Genomic DNA, 17,470 nt, shown 5'->3' with positions numbered 1-17,470 from the left:
GAAACAACCCTTCAAGTCACACTTAGTTTATATCCACACATGTGAAAAGAACATTGTCCATTCATTTGTAATACTGAAGCAGTAACAGATAAACACATTGTGGATTATGACATATTTGCACACTATTGGTCAAAGAGACCATACAGGCACTATAGCCTACACAGATGTATGGGCAAGGTACACCACGTTTTCCTCCTTTGCAATACCCTGGTCAGCTTTTTACCCCATTCACTACCAAGGTACACACCACAAAACCCTGGCCATTTGCTTCAGATCAAGATTTCTATAGGGCAATGTACTATGGAGTTCCTTCTTCCTCCTATCCCCAGCTTAGACAATGTTTTGCCAACTTCTGGCTTTCTGACAAGTGTTTTCTCCAGACCTGCTAAGCAGTTAGCATGTTAGAGATTTCAGAAGCTTTGCCTATCTTTGAGCTCCTGCCAGTGCCAACACTTGTTCATCTCAGCAGGAGAAGCACCAATGTAGTAATGCTCCTTCACTACAGACAAAGTTTCAATGTACTAAAATCTAGCTGCTGATCAGGTCAGGTTTTCAGCCTTTCAGGTTTTTAGCTAGTTTTTAAAACCTCTTTGCTTTCTTTAAAACCTATGTCTTTTGATATGCCAGTCTGTTTTATTATTACCTCATCCTTTTGCAATGGATTATAAGACTTCATTTCTATAAGTGAATGGAATTCGTCCAACTTAACGCAAACCTGCTAATTGCAGCACTTAATGATGGGAAAATGTCTGGTTCTAACACATCCCAGAGAGGCTAAATCTGCAAAGAAACCAACTCCAGATACCATTAATTTGGCATGAGTTTGGAACCAGGAAGGCAGAATGCAGGTAGTGATCTGAGCACTTCACAGAGTCTGTGCAAGAGAGTTACTCATGCTCTGTTGAACAGCCTACACTCCATACTTGCAGAAGCTGTGTTTTGTCCTCCTGTCTGCTTGCATTAGGCAGAGAAGCAAACTGCCTCTTCCTCATACTGAATCAGAAAGGTAGGCACCCAACATCTGAGCCAGAAAACTAAGCCTGCTGAGTCGGATGTGTTTTCATTAGAGTTTAGGGTGATTATAGTAAAAAGAAATGGCCCCTCCTTTCTGTCTGATGCCTAAATGCTGACTCTGTACTAGAGGCTCAGAGAGGGGACTGCAAACATGTGATTTCCTTAATTGAGGTTGGCAGCTACAGGGAGCCCATTGAATTAACAAATCCAACCCCCCCAGACTCCTGGAGAGAAAGATAACAAGGGATTTTACACTTGATGTGGAGCCCTCTCATTTGTCAGCTGCTTCTCATTCATGGTGAATATACTTGCTAGCGGAAGGGAATGGTCCTATTCCTTATGCTGTCACTTCTTCAGGCTGTCAGGCAGCAATGAAGTATTTCTCTAGGAACACTTATGTCTGGATGTGGATAAGGTTGCTGGAAAGACAGACCCTACAACTTTGAGGGTTGCTAATCTTTAGGACCTGCCAACACATGGCTGCAAACTGCCAGTGGCAGGTGAGTGAAGGCAATCCTCATTTCTCCTACACTTTCCCAGCTAAGTTCTCCCTTTCTTGCCCATTCTCTGACCTGGATTTGACTTGCTCTCCATTTTTGTCCTTGCTGTCATTCCTTCTTACCATATCACAGACACTCTACTCCTATCATTGAGGTGTCTGCTAGTATGAAACTTCCTTCATTGGCCTGTGGCAATAACTGTATTTCCTGCTGGTACTGTCACGGAGACAATGTTAGCTTTGCCTATCTTGGTTGGATGTGAACTTCCCAATACCAGTCTCAAGAACAACTTTTGCTCTTGGTTGGCAATTGCTGATTTGGCATAGAGGCCAACTGCATGGTGACTAGGCCTAGCATCTTTCCTATATTTAAGCTGGTAAGAAAAAAATCTTGACTTCAATGTCAAACTGGTATGGAATAGTACGTTCTGCAGACAGAATACCTTACCAGGTGCTTCAGGTTCTTGGTTCCTAGGCAATATATTTCCCAAGGCTTATAACACTGTGTCCTTCACTACTGAAGTCCATTCCTGGCCATCTTGCACAGGTCTTAGTTCTGTGCTTTAATCTCTGACTTGATGCTCAGTCCTGCAGCTCTTATCCATCTGGAGACAGCTGGTTCACTTCAAACCTTCCCTTCAGCAGTGGTCTGCAGTGATGCAGGAGCTCAGACCATCTGGCTCTTCCTGGCTCCTTTGTTTTTATAATAGTCCTTCCAGTGCAGACTGTACAACAGTCCATTATTCTTCATGCCCTGTTCACAAGCTAGCTTAGACAATATGCCTAACTTTCAGATGGTTACAGTAATATGCAATGAATCCAGCTCTTACTGCTTTTCTCCATGGCCTCCTGAGCCAGAGCAGTAACTAAAAAGAAAGTCCAAAACAATTGAAAGGTTTTGTAGACACACCCTTACTTCTTTCACAGAACCTTCTCTACTTGCAGGCAAGTCCTTACCAGTACTCTTAAGTATTTGTTTTCTGAGAATCTGCCAGGCAGCTCTATCTCTGCACTTTAATCCTGAGGTACAACATCCCCTTCCTTTTCCATAACCAAGCATGCCTATCACGGATGGTAAAGGCTGTGAAGCTGAGAGCCAGATATAATGTGCTGGTTTTCACTTAGGATTAAACCTATTTAGGCACCTGTTCACAGCTCAGGCTCAAAGACTGGGAAGTAGACCAGAAAATCCATTCACCACTGTAAATCAGTGCTTCCCTAGCAGAGCACAGCACCGCAGAGTGCTGTCTGTATGCTAGACTGGAGGGAATTTAGAGTAAGTTACTGGTAAGAGGACTTGTACCAGAGCAACCATAAGAGAATCTCTTACCTGTTTCTCTGCATCCTCAGCTCTTTGCTCTGCTTCTATCACTCTCTGTTCCAATTCCTGCATCTTCAGAGCCAGAAGAGAAGGAAGGGAGAGGGGGAAAGGAAGAAAGAAAAGAAATTAATATCACCTGGAAATTCACCTGTTTTACTCAGGAATCTTCCATTTCTTGTGCATGTCTACAGATCTTTGGCATCTTTTGGGTTAACTGGACAGCTCTGACCAGGAAAAAAAAAAGTCTTTGACCTTTTCCAGTCTTCTGCCCTACTTTGAATTTACCGGAACTGTTTTCTCATTAGTGAGCTTCATCATTCATTACACGGGTCAAGGATATAGTCCCAAAGTCTTGACCCCATCTCTACAATTTACACACCACGGGCTGTCCCTGCAAGAAGCCTGTCTACAGTGTGCCATTATTTCCTGGTTTTATTTCAGCTAGGATTCATTCACAATGGTAAATAAAAATGAATTCATCTTGGAAAGCTCACAGCAGGTTATCTACAATGCCATATTATAACCAATGAATACTTTGCTTTGGCTTCAAAAGCATCACAGGCTCATAACTGACAAGATTAACAATGATCTTAATTTTCCTATGCCGCTTTCATTTTAAAGAGCTTTGCAAACTGACAATTCTGTGATTCTTTACCTGACCATTGCTGCTATTGAAGTCAAAGAACACTGAATAGAATTTTATTCTAAATGTATACAAACCACTTCATTCTCAGTGAAATGCAGATGTACCTCTAACAACTTGCCACTAGACCCCAGCCTTTTTTTTTTTTGTAAATAGCAACTTAGGATCTCATTCAGTGCTTGCAAGATCATCTTCCACCACCTACCCTGCTTCAGTGGGTCTCAGATTTAAGCCCAGATTTAACATGAAGTCAGTAACACTAAGTTTCATCCACTAAGCTGCAAAATTTGAAGAATGCTTCACAGACCTTCCAGCATTTACTTGTGTTTTACTAATGAAGGAATGATGTAGAAGCAGCTTCAGAAGATTAAAAGAAACATGCTTCAAGTAGAAAACAAACTATAAGGGAAACTGATCTCCTTTTCTCTCCAATGCATTTTATGATTCTTAATAAAGCACTGGAGCCAAGCATTCAGGTTGGTCACTATGAGGACCAAACCAACACTTCTGAAAGCGGGACTTACTCCTCTTGGGTTGATCACCCAGAACGGAGATGCCACCATTCCTGCGTTTCCATCTCCCTTCATTCAGATGGCAACAAAACAACTCTCCTTTTCATACATACACATTGATTGTAAGAGCAGACTGTGCCTATTGACAAACATATCAGAAAGGTACATGTATGTAGACACCTCAATGGTCATATAACTAAAAAAGCCATGCCATGGCCATGCCATCCTGGTTCCTGATCAGGACAGAGAATGTATGTTGAGACCATTCCTTACCACTACAGAAAAGTTATGAAACTTCTTGTGCAAGCAGGGTGACCTGGCTAAGTTCCAGTCAAATCAGTTACTTTTGTCACCCTGATTCCCTCTGTAGCCTTACATGAACTTGTACTTTTCTTAACTTCCTGTACTACATTGTTAGGTTGTCCTACTATGACCTGTTAAATAACTGCTGTGTTTCTCATATACACAAAATGATTACTTCACCCATCCCCAGTGTCAGCTGTCTCACTGGAGCGCATTCAGATTTAATACAAGCATGGATGTAAGGCTCTTTCAAATCCCTCAATGAATTAATAATTATGCTTGGTATTTACATGGGTCCTTTCATTCAAAATGCTTTATAATTTGACAAATGCTACTAAGTAACTTGACCCAGGTCACATAAAAAAACTTAGTGACCAAGCCAAATTCAAGTAACTCTTCTCCCAAACATTGGCCCAGAAAGCTTGTATGGAGGGAAACAGGCCCAGTTGTATAGCCATGCTTGCATGAGACAAAAGAGGCTTTTTCCAAGTGTTTGTTGAAGTAAGACAGAAGCAGGTTAAAAGCTACCCAGATGGCCCTTCTAAAAGCTGCAAAAGATCCTCCTATCAACCATTCACATAGGCCTTCCCTCTCCTGATGGCTCAGAACAGCTAAATAAAATTGAGTGAAAAAAAGTTCCCGCATGTCTCAGCCTCATTTTCTTCCTGTTGTTCTCTTCCAGAGCTTACTCCTACGAGGTCATCTTGCTACCAAGGCAACAGACTGCTATGTCGCTCACCAACAGAGGAGTATCCCTTTCTTTGTGTGCATACTAGAAAGTCAGAGTGGAAACAACAGCCTTGTTCCAGAGAGACCAGATCCCTGCTGATGTCCACAACAAGGCAGGACCCAGAGGTCTCGTGCCCTGCAGGGGTCCAGCAGAATGGCAGAGCTTTGTCTTGGAGGGCTGAGGTCCCTCTACCAGGCTCAGCACAGCTTGGGTGACACTGCTCAATAGCTGAGACTGGGCTACCAATGTGGAAGTTTGCACCATGTGAACTAGGGCACTGGCAGTTAAACCGTTGGGTTTTAAATTCCTCATGTTCTGAACAGCAATGTAGATTATTCAATCTAAGCGGATTTTAAAAATCTGAAGTATTTAAACTGTTAGCACACATCGTATAATCAGTGCCAAGCATGAATGATTGGGGTTTTCTTTGTGAGTTAAAATAGTAAAATCTGCCTTAAAAACCAAAATCAGAAAATTGGTTATAAAGACCAATTTAAGACATGGGGGATCAGGTTTCCAAGCCTTTCAATCAGTAGCTTCCAGACCCCTGAGACGGCCTAGCTGGTGAGCAAGTATCACACTGCTGTTAACATTGTTCTTCACTTTCCCTGGCAAAACCACTTTTTTTTTTTTTAATTAATTAATTTTCCAATTGCTGCAAGCTATATCAGAGCATCTCAGGGGCAATGTTCACCACGGATTGGCATCACAGCTTCAAAGTGCCCACTTCACATTTTTCAAGATCTTCTCCCCTGCCCCCCCAAAAAAACGTTTTGAAAATGCAGTACTCTTTCAAATAACTCTGAATCTCTTCATTCTCACAAATAGAACCATAAGGAAAAAAAAATAAATCACAGTTGCTATAAAATATATGATAAAAATCCCTGGAGTTGGCATCACTATGCATAAAGCATGTGCCTCCTTCAGTTCTGCATCACTGCCCATCTGAGGGGGGAGAAGGATGCAGCATGGACAGGAGCACGAGCATTGTGTGCTGAGCACTGCTTTGGTGCCTCGAGTCGCCCTGCGTCAGGAGAGCCTGCCAGAGCTGCCCCACAGTCCCTGAGGCTCTCCCCTTCCCACACGACATTCAGGGTAGGGAACTGCAAGCCTGCTAGCTCTTTGACCCTTCAAGTAAGCCTACAACGACAGTGCTGTACAAGTAGTTACAGAGTAACCTGATCACTGAACCAAGCTGCTCCTTAATCTTAACAAAGGGAACATCGCTTTGACTGAAAGGCTGGATTAATGGCAGTCAGGCCCCTTCCTTGAGGAGACCCCTGAAGCAGGTGACAATCTCGTTCTCTGCCATGCTCCACAAGCCTCCCTAAAGAGACAGTCAGAAGATCTCTGGCAGGTGGTCTCCAAAAAGGAAGTTTGATAGGTAGGTTTCTTTGCTTTGTGTGTGGGTAACCAGGAAGTTTCTCAAAGCAGGAATTAATAAAGCACGAGGCCACAGATTCCATAATGCAGCAAATGTGGAGTATCACATATGAATACTGTTTGTCTTTACCAGACCTGCACCACATCTATACATGATTTATTTTTTTTAATGTGCCTTTATCTAAATGGACCTTACGACCACTTTCAATGTTTTCCAAGGTAAGTAATCACTACGGTCCATCTCAGAAGCTACCTTGAAAAGATGAACAGGGTGCTTAGAATTGCATAATTTCTTAAAATATGAAGGGTGGAATGAATGTTTCATGCAGTATATGGCATTAGTGCAAATGTAATTACAGTGAAAGCAAGGATGAAGATTGCTCCACTCTGAAGTAGATGTCATGTGGATGTTTTTACATCCAAAACCAACAAATAAGAATATACACATAAAAGTTACATAATAGAAAATGGAGCAAAAGTTAGATTAGAATATATCTGTCATCAGGTACAGCTTAAAAGCATTTGGAGTAAACTGCAGTCAGTTGTAAAAATTTCAACTTCATTAGCAAACTGTGACTGAAAGAAACTGTTTTCACTTTCCAATAGTAATTGGGTATCTGAGCAATCTTCAACCAGACTGTGATAATATAAGCCAAATTTTGAAACAAAGAAGGAACTCCACAGCAACCTACAAACTTGGATTTTATGCAAATTAGAGGTTATTGAAAAAGCTTTTATTCAAATTGAAAAATAATTCAATTTAAGGTAAAGAAAAACCACCAAAACCCCACATCATGATAGAAAAAAAAAAAACAACAAACCCCTCAAATCTTTGCCAGTCCTCTCCCCCAGGATTTCAAACGAGTTCACTTAGTGCGCTTGAAAAGGATTAGTAGGAGATGCCTCTAAAACCAGACAGAGGCCACGCAAGCTTCTAACATTCAGAGCTCAAAGTATCTCAGTCCTGCTCTTCAGTATCCCCAGAATCTTTTGACTGGATATGCAATGTTATTCTAATACTATGGCAGTACATGTACCCCTGTCCAGTCCTTTAACATTACAACATAATTTGTAAGATTTTCTATTGCCAGTCAAGTCCTGATCCTGCTGTTCTTATCCAGAATATCTATCTTTGCTCTGCAGCTGCCTCAGTCACTTTATGTATCTAGAATCTTGCTGGTACAGTGTTTTCCATTAGAATCCAACTATGTGGTGATTTTCCAGTAAAAAAGGCCAAATTCTTATTTTCACTAATACCACTTTACACCACTCTGACAGGCACATCTCTATCTCAAGTGATAAGCAATGACATACTGTAATCAAGGAAGAGATCCCCACTGCAAGTAACAGTTTTATTGGATGGCTCAGCATTTAGGGATTTTTTTTGCTTTCATGCCATAATTCAGTGCAAAGTAGAAGCCGCCACCACTGCCTCACCTTCTCAGCTAACAGCTCTCGGATCTTGCTTGCCTGCAAGCGGAATTTGAATAGCTGGGACTCCAAAGCAAGGCATCGCTTTTGCCAGTCCATACAGTTGCCATTCTCCACTGTGAGTTCTGCCATTGTGAAGTTAATCATCCGCTTGGGACGTCATCTGAGGTGCTCTAAAAATCCTACAAAAGAGAAGGAAAAAAATATGTATTTTAGATGGGCAAACTTTTCACCTCTTGTGCCTAGTCTTCCTTGGTCCGTCTTACAGGACTGGTAACAAAGGCCATTTCTTCTGCAAGCAGAAGATGAAATTGTTCTATCCCAAGTTATTGATATTGCCCTCTGCCAGAGGTCACTTTTAATGAATAACAGATAAATATTCAAAAAACCTTTTACCTCTAGAGTAAATAATTTAGTAATGCATCATACTGTATATTCCACAAATAGCCTTACCGCCATCCTTACAGCCTTGCTCAACATCTACCTATAGACTAGGAGTATTTTTACTCCTGCCTCCTCTGTACCAGTATAGCTGTAAACTCTCAAGCCACTAAAACCTCTTAAAAGTAACTCAGGTAACACACTTATTATTAACTTGGGGCACCAGGGCCTTATCTCAAACAGACTGTATTAAGAGGATGCAACAGTATTCCCAATCCCTAACTACTGGATACAGTCAGTCCACAATAAGAGTAGAAGAGTAGCTGTACCACAGTATGTAAACAATCACTTCGTTCAAACAGAAAAAGATCCCAGCCCGGAATAAGCTAGGACTGAAGAGAAAACACAAGGGTCTACTAAAATCCTTGCAGACATCAAGAGATATACACAACTCCACAAGTGGAAAAGCTATGGTTTTTGAAGTTGTTTTATTTTCTTACTCCTGTTTAGACATTTCAGATACTTTGTGCTGATTTTAACAGATATGTAAAATGCAGGTAATAAGTGTCCTTAATCAAATTCAGGTATTTGTAAGCACTCAGAAAAAGGTTTATAATATCAACTCAGTGTGTGCAGTCCAGCAGCCAGCTGTATTACCCTACAATAACAAATGTTTACAAAGCAAGAACAGTTATTAGTTCATCAGCTTCCTCAGAACACTGAAACCCATACTGAAAGGAACTTCTCAGTGCTTTCCTGAACTGGAGCAAAGCAACAGACCAAGACTTGGGAGAGAGCAGTGAAGTCACTCAGCCTTGTTGCCTTTACATCTGCCTTTGCAGGGTGGGAAAGCTTAAGATGTCCCTCTAGTTGCACCCACGTGTCAGGACATCTGGCTCATATTTTGCATGTAAGAGACTGACATTCAAGTTACCCTAAGTATAGGTAATAGTGTTAAGTATACGTTTTAGTCCTTATAGGTAATAGTGTAAGTATACGTTTTAGTCTTTATTCATAGAGTTTAAGTCCAAAGAGGACATATGAATGAATGGGATAAACTCTAATGGCACAAAGTAAAATGAATCTAATTTACCCCATAGCCTAGGCCAGAGCAAAAGCAATGTCCTCAGACAGTCCATAACTTCCAGTTGAACTAAAATACCCTATTCTGAATAGGAAGTCTAGAACTGGGATAGATGTCCTGAATCATTAAGTCTCATTCCTTCTCACTGTAGACAACTGCATCATATAATCCTTTTCATAAATGAACGCAGCCATTCCCCAGAACTGTGCAGACAGTTTTGCTCCCTCTATTCCTGTTGTTCTAAAACCTCACCCCTCTAATGAGCCACCTTCTAACTACCAGCATAAATATAATCATAATCAGCTTGTATCTGTTCATTCTTGTAGAATATTGCCCTTCAGCTTAGCTAGTTTTTTCCCCTCCCTCATATTTACTCCTTAGTATATTTATAGATATCAAAAGCTTCTCCCTAAAAGCCTCATTTTGCAAGGCTAGAGATAAGGGGCTCTTTTGGTCTCATAAGAAAAGCTCACCACTCTCCCTCTGCACCTGTTCCAGCTTTAGTGCACATCATATACAAGAAATGGGGTTTATCTTTCTCACTCCCTTTCACAGACACGGGTGACCACAACTGCACCTGGAAGGCAATGTGCAGCCTCACCAAAGCCTTGTGTAAAGGCATTTAGTACTTTCCACTCTCCCAGGCAATACCTCACCTGGTTACATTTGCCTTTTTTACAACCACATTACACTGGTGGATGACCTTCACAGACAAGCCAATACAACTGGAGCAGAGGAATCTCAGCTGGCTTTGCCTTTGCAAATGCCAGACAGGGGAGTGCACGGGACCCATTGCAATGATACTGGAACAGATGAATAAAGCACAGGACTGTGCCAGATCTCCACAAGATCAAGGATCTCTGTACTACAGTCCATTGCAAAATTTAACAGGCCCATGGTTACTCTATGATTGATTAGTATATCCAGATCTTTTCCAACTCTGCTGTTTCTAAACAGTGCTCTCCCAGACTTCGTGCCCACTTTATTACTACTTCTAATGTGCAATTTTACTTTGTGTCATTAGAGTTTATCCCACCCTTACTAATCCCCTGGGTCAGTCAGCTCTTGCAGTAAAATACCTACCTTCTAACAGAGTCCCCTTCAGCACAGCATTGTCACATTCTCTTCTGTCATTTCATCTATCTTATTCTTCTATTAATCCCCATCTCTTCCACTTAAGCTAATAACTTCCCCATGTGTCATCATATCAAATGATTTCCAAAGGCCAGAGATTAGAATTATGGCTTTTCTTCTCTCTAGCGAAAACCTTACCCATTTTCAGATAAATATGTTGCATCATGTCTCACATTTACCCCTAAATTACAACTTCATTTACAACTTCAAATTTATTCTGAATTCTCATTTACTGTTAAATGCATCATTCCTTCTCCCTCATTCTCCTAAACATAAGCAGTTCATCTGTAATTTATTAATTACAATATCAACTTTATTTTGACAGACTGGCTTTAAATCCTTGCTACTGGACCTGCCATTTCACATGCCTTTTTTTGTAATTCTTAACCATCTTCATCCGCTAAGTTCTTTGACTCCTCCTTTCCCCCAGCTATTGGTCCTTTTCGTATCAGATACAGAATTTATAGGGTTATATAAACCATATTTATATGTTTATATAAAACTGGTTCTTTTACCCCTTTGGCATATGAAGAAGTTGGAAATCAGATACTTTCAGGTGCAATATTCTTACTTTAGGAACTTGAAAAACAGGAGGCAGCCACTTTATTAAAACAAGCTGAGATTTTCAAAACGTCATTCTTAAATGCATACAGATGCTTCTTAAAGAGCAGCTTGATTTTCAGTGTTAAGTATCAAACAACTTCCAGTGAAGATAATGGGATCTACAAAGTCCCTAGAACTTAGAGGGGGAAAAATGACTGAACCAACTGCTAAATGCAATCATGAGACTTCTAGTTTTGGCTATATCTGCCAGTTTTGATCAACATCGGAGACAGTTCTGACACTAAATGCTACATCCAAAATAAATATGAATATATTTACTTGGAGTGCCCATATCCAGTTGTAATTCTGATAAAGCTAAAATTTATACTGGAATATCATGTTATTTTTTTGGGTTTAGACCAGAATTAGCTGATGTCCCACATGTTGGTGGATCCAGATTAGAATTCAAAACACTTCAGATACTTTGTATATTTCCATCTGAAAAGTCTTCTGAGAATAAAAAGCAATTAATCAACATGAAGACTTTCAGGTACAGATAGAAATGAAAGTAAAGTGTTTGCAGCTTTGTTCATTCAGTGCAAATAATGCAGACAAGTGAAACGGTATTTCTGTATTTCAAATTGAGTGTCTCCTCAGCTGAGCAATCAGTTTACCCAGGCTCTTATAGGGTATTCAGTCAGCACAGAAGGAGCGTGGTTCTTCGTACCTGCCAGTAAAATGCACCAGACCCTGCCCGAACACCAGAGCTGAATACTGGTTTAACTTTCAGCTACCATCTCACTACAAAAGGAATCAGTAGAAATGTGATAAATGTAACACATGAAGGGAGAGAGATTTCCTCCCATGTCACCAAGAGGGTCAGCAGTATGGGCAATGGTCAAAAGTCAGTGTGGAAACCCCGTACTATTAATCATCTCCCTGCCCCCAGTCACCTCATTTTCCACTTCACAACCAGTTTCACCCTCCAGCTTTTTAACCCTGAGGCCATTGGAATTGTTCAGCCACACGGTCGTTTCCAGTTCACGAGAGCGGCCTGGGATGTGCAGAGCACGGGGAAAAAAATAACATGACAAGCTTGGGAAAGGCAAGGGTGGGTGGGTAGGGGGAATAAAAATAATTCCCTCTACATCAGTGCAGGCAGCTTGACTAGTAAAAGTGCCAGAAGGCAGGAAGAAGGCTCCCGGGTTTGCCATTCTGCCTCCGGAGGTCTTGCCCTGCACACCTAGGCTTACCAGGAAGACAGAAGAGACGGCAGGACTTACACGTATTTACTCCTGGGCTGCATTCTTCCCGTCGTGTGGCCGTTCCTACTCCCACCTCCTCCATGCAGCTACAGGGACCAAAGTCCCAGACCCGAAGGCAAACCTACTTATTTTAAACCTTAAATAACAGAGCTGACCCAACATCAACCCCAGAACGCTCCCGTCGGTCCCCTTACCGTCAACTTGAAGAACGAAAAGACGGGAGGAGAAAGGCTGTGATAGCCAACCCCGCACAGACCAGCCCTCCAAAGCCCCCGACCGCCCTCTCCTCCTCACTCAAGGGCTGGCGGCCGGCGGACACCTCCCCCGGCAGCTCCCGCCGGAGCGCCTCCCCACCCGCGCTCACCTTGGCCGGCGCGGGAGTCTCTCCCCGGCGGAGCGGGGCACTGACAAGCGCAGCCGGCGGCGTCCGGAGGCTCCTGACCCCGCGCGGCCACGGGGAGCGCGGCGGTACCGGCCCTTGCCGCGGGCGGCTGCGCGGCGCTGGGTGGCAGGCAGGTGCCCGGCACGGCTTCTGTCCCATTCAGCACTTTCCCATTCTCTCTCCGTTTTCCTTCGAGCGGGAGAGCCCGGCTCAAATATCACAGCCAGCCCTCCCGAGGAGCGCAGGAACTGACATCACCCGCCCCGGGCTTTTAACCCCTTCTCGGGCGCGGCGGCAAGGCAGGTGGAGCGGGCAGCGCCCTGGCCGGGGTGGATAGGAGCCACAGCCGCGCTCTGCCCCTGCCGGAGACATTCCCCCCTCCCGGCCCACCCTGCACCCTCGGGGGCTTCCGTTGAGGCCTAGGGTGCGGACGACCGGCCGGTGCTGACTGGGCATCCCGGGCCGGGCTCCCCGCGGCCGCCCGCAGCGCCCGTCCGCTGCCCCCTCAGGCGGGAGCGCTGCTGCTCCCCCTGTGCCTGGCAGCCATCTTGTGCTGCCAAGCGGCTTTAGGCAAAAGCCGAAGGGTGCTGGAGGGCCCCTTGGGCAGAGCTCCTGGTAGCTGCAGGCTTCTTCCTCGGTCCTGCCGAATAAGCAAGTGTTGGTGTCATGCTCTTGTTACCTCCAATCCCCCTTGCAGTCATCTCCCAGCCTTTAGAGCTTATGTTCCCAAACCGTCCACAGCTCTGAGGCACAGCGGTGTTTTCTGTGGAGCAACCAGGTGGGGAGTGGGCATCCACAGCGCCATGCTGCCCTCACCTTTGAGGGACTGGTGGAGCATCCCAGCCCCCAGCTGGAGCACCCTTCACTGGTTGTAGGCAGCCTCAGGGCACGGGGTTGGTGCCAGCCTAGAGATGAAAACCAAATTAGTGTAATGATGGCTCTCCTGGCTGGCAATCTCCCCACCAAGGAGCGGCCAGCCACTGGGAACGAGTGTGCGCACACAGCCTTGTCCTGCCTGCCGCTGCCCTCTGCTGCGGGCCAGTCGCTGCCAGCTCCCGGCACCTCTTCATACCGAGCTGAGCAGGCCAGGGGCGGGCACGTGGAAGCCAAAGGGACTAGAGCCAAACGGGGGCTCTAGGACCCAGCTTTCCCAGGGCTTTGGGCCTTAGACCAGCGTGTTTCAAAGGGAAAGGTCATTCATTCTGGTTCAGATTTAGCAACTAGTTGTTATTTATTCCGTCATTAGGCACATTACTTCTGTCAAAGATACTTTAAAACTTCTCTCCAAAGCTCTCCTCAGCAGGGATAATGACAGTCATGCTGACATGTATCTCTCTGACCAATTTGCATACACCTTTCACATGGCCTGGTTTGCCACCATGAAAGGTGGTCTCCTCTCCTCTAGAAAGTGAATATGGCTTGTTGGGGAAGGGCTGCACCAAAAAGATGATGTCTTGAGTGATTATGAGAGAATGCTCTGAAACTGTGCTTTGGCTCCTGTTGAGACTACCCACGCAAAACAGGGCAGTCTGAAATAAACAGGCTTGCAACAATCTGTGGAGGAAGCAGGCAGGAGAACTGAACAAAATTATAGTTTTGTACTATAAGCAACACTATTCACTAGGCATGGTTAAACAAGATCTTAAGTGTGGTTATCTGGCTCACAGATATTGCCTGGTCCAAGATCTGCTGTTTATTAAACTTTCAATGTAAACTTTTTCCTCACATTGATAGTGTGCTTGCACTGGTGTCTCAGCAGAGAAACAATGGGTAGCAAATCACTTTCTATGCACAAATAAAAAGACTGATGTGATATAATTAAGTGGTTAAAATACAGAAATATAACTAAAAACATAAGGTCAAGATTTGGACACTGAAGTGACTAAAGGCAGACTCTGAAATCTATACCTCATTATCCAAATAAGTAGTCAGATTTCCAGAGACTCTCTGAACCTTGCAGTTCCCTAAAGATTGTTTCACTTTAGATTTCTCATCCGTTTCCAGTTTCATGGGAATTTGGCTGAATGAAGCTGCCTGTTCCTCTCTAGCTAAAAGACAAAGCATGCATTACAGAGCTGGTTCAGGCAGAGAGCAGGATAGCACTGCACAGAGATAGCCAGAGCGCCAAGTGGAGACAGGCAAAGAACTGAAAAGAAACAGGCATCTGGCAAGGAGCTCTCCCATTCGGCCAGCCGAGCAGGAACAGGCAGGAATACAGACAGAGATGGAGCTGGCTGTTGGGACAGTGTCACCCAAAGAGATTTCTCCAGCAGGGAGACTGCAGGTGCCTACAGTCTGTATGTTGTGTGTGTGCGCCTGTATTAATCGCTACTCCCAATGATCAAAGAATTGTAATAAATAACCAGAACCAACACGATTTATGACTCCCTATAGGTATTTCAGAGGGCAAAAGCTTTACAGAGTCCCCTCCTGAACTGAGGCAGGCCAAAAGACAAAATGGGAAAAGGAGCTATTCCCTTCATGCTCCCCATCCTATTCCTGGCTCCTTTCAGCCACAGCATGTGTCATGGTTAACCCAGCTGGCAACTAAGTACCATGCAGCTGCTTGCTCACTCCCCCCAGGTGGGATGGGGGAGAGAATTGGAAGAGCAAAAGTGAGAAAACTTGTGGGTTGAGATAAAGCCAATTTAATAGGTAAAGCAAAAGCCGCGCACACAAGCAAAGCAAAACAAAGAATTAATTCCTCACTTCACATGGGCAGGCAGGTGTTCAGCCATCCCCAGGAAAGCAGGGCTCCTTCACATGTAACAGTTACTTGGGAAGACAAATGCCATCCAAACACGCCCCCCTTCCTTCTTCTTCCTCCAGCTTTATATGCTGCGAATGACATCATATGGTATGGGATATCCCTTCGGTCAGTTGGGGTCAGCTGTCCTGGCTGTGTCCCCTCCCAATTTCTTGTGCACCCCCAGTCTACTCACTGGTGGGGTGGTGTGAGGACCAGAGAAGGCCTTGACTTTGTGTAAGCACTGCTCAGCAGTAACGCAAACATCTCTCTATTATCAACACTGTTTTCAGCACAAATCCAGAACACAGCCTCATACCAGCTACTATGAAGAAAATTAACTCTATCATCTCAGCCAAAATCAGCACAGCATGCAACCACAGTATTTCTAATCTTAATTTTATGAGATATTTTTATTCTTCCTTTAAAGGCACCGGACAAATTCTCTCCTTTTGCACCAGTAAAGCCAGCAGGATTGTATCACAAACTGAAATGTCAATCTGGCCTTGTGTTTTTCCCAGGCAATGAAGCTTGACTGCCAGGACATTCCTCAGCCACTGAACTTTACACAAAGTACCTCCCCAAGAATTGCCTGCACACACCTTGCTTTAACCCCTGGAGGCCCAGAGCCACATCAGCACTCACACAACTACGTGCTGCCATTTCTTAAATGCAATTACTCTACAAAGCTGTGCCTCCTTATGCCTTCTGTCACTTCTGCTAAATTATTTAACAAAATTATTATTTAAAAAATTAATTAAAATATGGCTTCCATTAAATAATACAAATAGAAAAATATTTTTTACTTCAGGCAGAGAAGGTTGTAAGAAGAGCCAGTAGTATCTCACAGTTCCCAAGTGATTTCCCTTGGAAGTTATCTTTAATATGTCTGCTCAAGCACACTATGTCAGGTCTTTACAATTTGCAGACATATCATTCAGCAAAAAATAAAATTTACTATAAACAGCAAATATCTTATTGACAAAACAAAGTCTCTGGCAGATCCAAGAGAACTGGCTTGGCACTGTCAGACTCTCATTATCACAACACAAGCACAGGCTGCTTTGTTAAGAGCACTATATCCAAGATATCTAAATAGAAGGACAAAAAGATAAATGAGAACAAGGTGTCAGAAAATGAGAGCAGAAGAAACTCTTTCTCTAGTAAGCAAAGTTGTCATAGTTCTGTAGGTGGGAGAGAGCATTGCGTTCCAGACACAGTGCTGCTGAAAACTTACCAAAGGGGCAAGGACACCAGCAAGACCAAGTCCGTGTGTCAGAGCCCCACTGAAGGCTCAGTCCTATGTGGGGAAAAGCTTGCTCAAAACCAAGGCAGTACCTTGAAACACTTGTCTGAGGTACTTGTCTCTCGCCACAAGGAACTTAGGCTTCATATCGTAGTTCTCTAAATTCCACCTATGCTAGATGCTTCAAGATGTTGAAAATGGTCTTTGTGCCTAGCTCCCTTACTCTATTTCTCCTGGGCTTGCAGCGTGCCGACAGACACAACACAGACCTGCAACTCCCTGCCTTGCTTCTCTTCTAATCAGCAATGACAAGTTCATGCAGCAGAAAATGAGAGACTGGCAGCTGTGGATCACCTCACTGCATAAACCAGTTGCTCGTGGGAGGACCCAGTGGGAGGGCCAAGAAACCATCGCCCTCCGGTACTTTGTCAGCTGGTTTTGATCATGTTATGGTCATCTCGTCACACTTCACACATAGGACATAAAGACACTTGTGTGTACTATTCAAACCAGAACTGGAGCGAGAGCATATGTTTTGTATATACAGTCTTGACTGGCACAGAGCAAAACAATGGAGAATTTCTGTTCTCCTTAGGGAGTCATCCCAGAGGTAACTCCAGCATTATTCTCAGTATTAATAGCTCATGCCTTGTTTCATCTCTGGATTTCCCCAATTTCAGCCTCCAAGTACCAGATTGCGTTAGGTCTTTTTCTGCTAGATTAAGAAGCCATCAATTATCATTAAAGAAGTCTGTGACAAAAAAACTTTCTCCTCTATAAAACACACAGATTTAACATCTCTTAAAATAATTAATGTTGTATCCTCTAAGGTTTATCTAGATCATAGATTGGA

The 17,470-nt window shown here is 43.6% G+C and overlaps 1 protein-coding gene across 3 annotated transcripts in view; it reads right to left on the bottom strand.

The window, feature by feature from the left end:
- PLEKHH1 (pleckstrin homology, MyTH4 and FERM domain containing H1) overlaps positions 1-16,925 on the bottom strand; it is a 57,998-nt gene extending 41,073 nt beyond the window's left edge. For 2 of the 3 annotated variants that reach the window (XR_008577502.1, XM_054828896.1), the window contains exons 1-3: positions 12,608-12,828; positions 7,843-8,018; positions 2,844-2,906 (exon numbers count right to left, since the gene is read on the bottom strand). Coding sequence is in view for 2 of the 3 variants with exons in the window: in XM_054828896.1 (XP_054684871.1) it covers positions 2,844-2,906; positions 7,843-7,983 (204 nt within the window). In the remaining variant the exon portion in view is untranslated. Of the gene's footprint in view, positions 1-2,843; positions 2,907-7,842; positions 8,019-12,607; positions 12,829-16,709 lie in introns of those variants that run through there. The other variant, XM_054828897.1, reaches the window with a different exon arrangement.
- Positions 16,926-17,470: the final 545 nt, after the last annotated feature.

This window comes from Grus americana, chromosome 5 (genome assembly GCF_028858705.1).
Source record: "Grus americana isolate bGruAme1 chromosome 5, bGruAme1.mat, whole genome shotgun sequence".
Taxonomy (NCBI): Eukaryota; Metazoa; Chordata; class Aves; order Gruiformes; family Gruidae; genus Grus; species Grus americana.
This window is presented reverse-complemented; position numbering and strand designations above follow the sequence as displayed.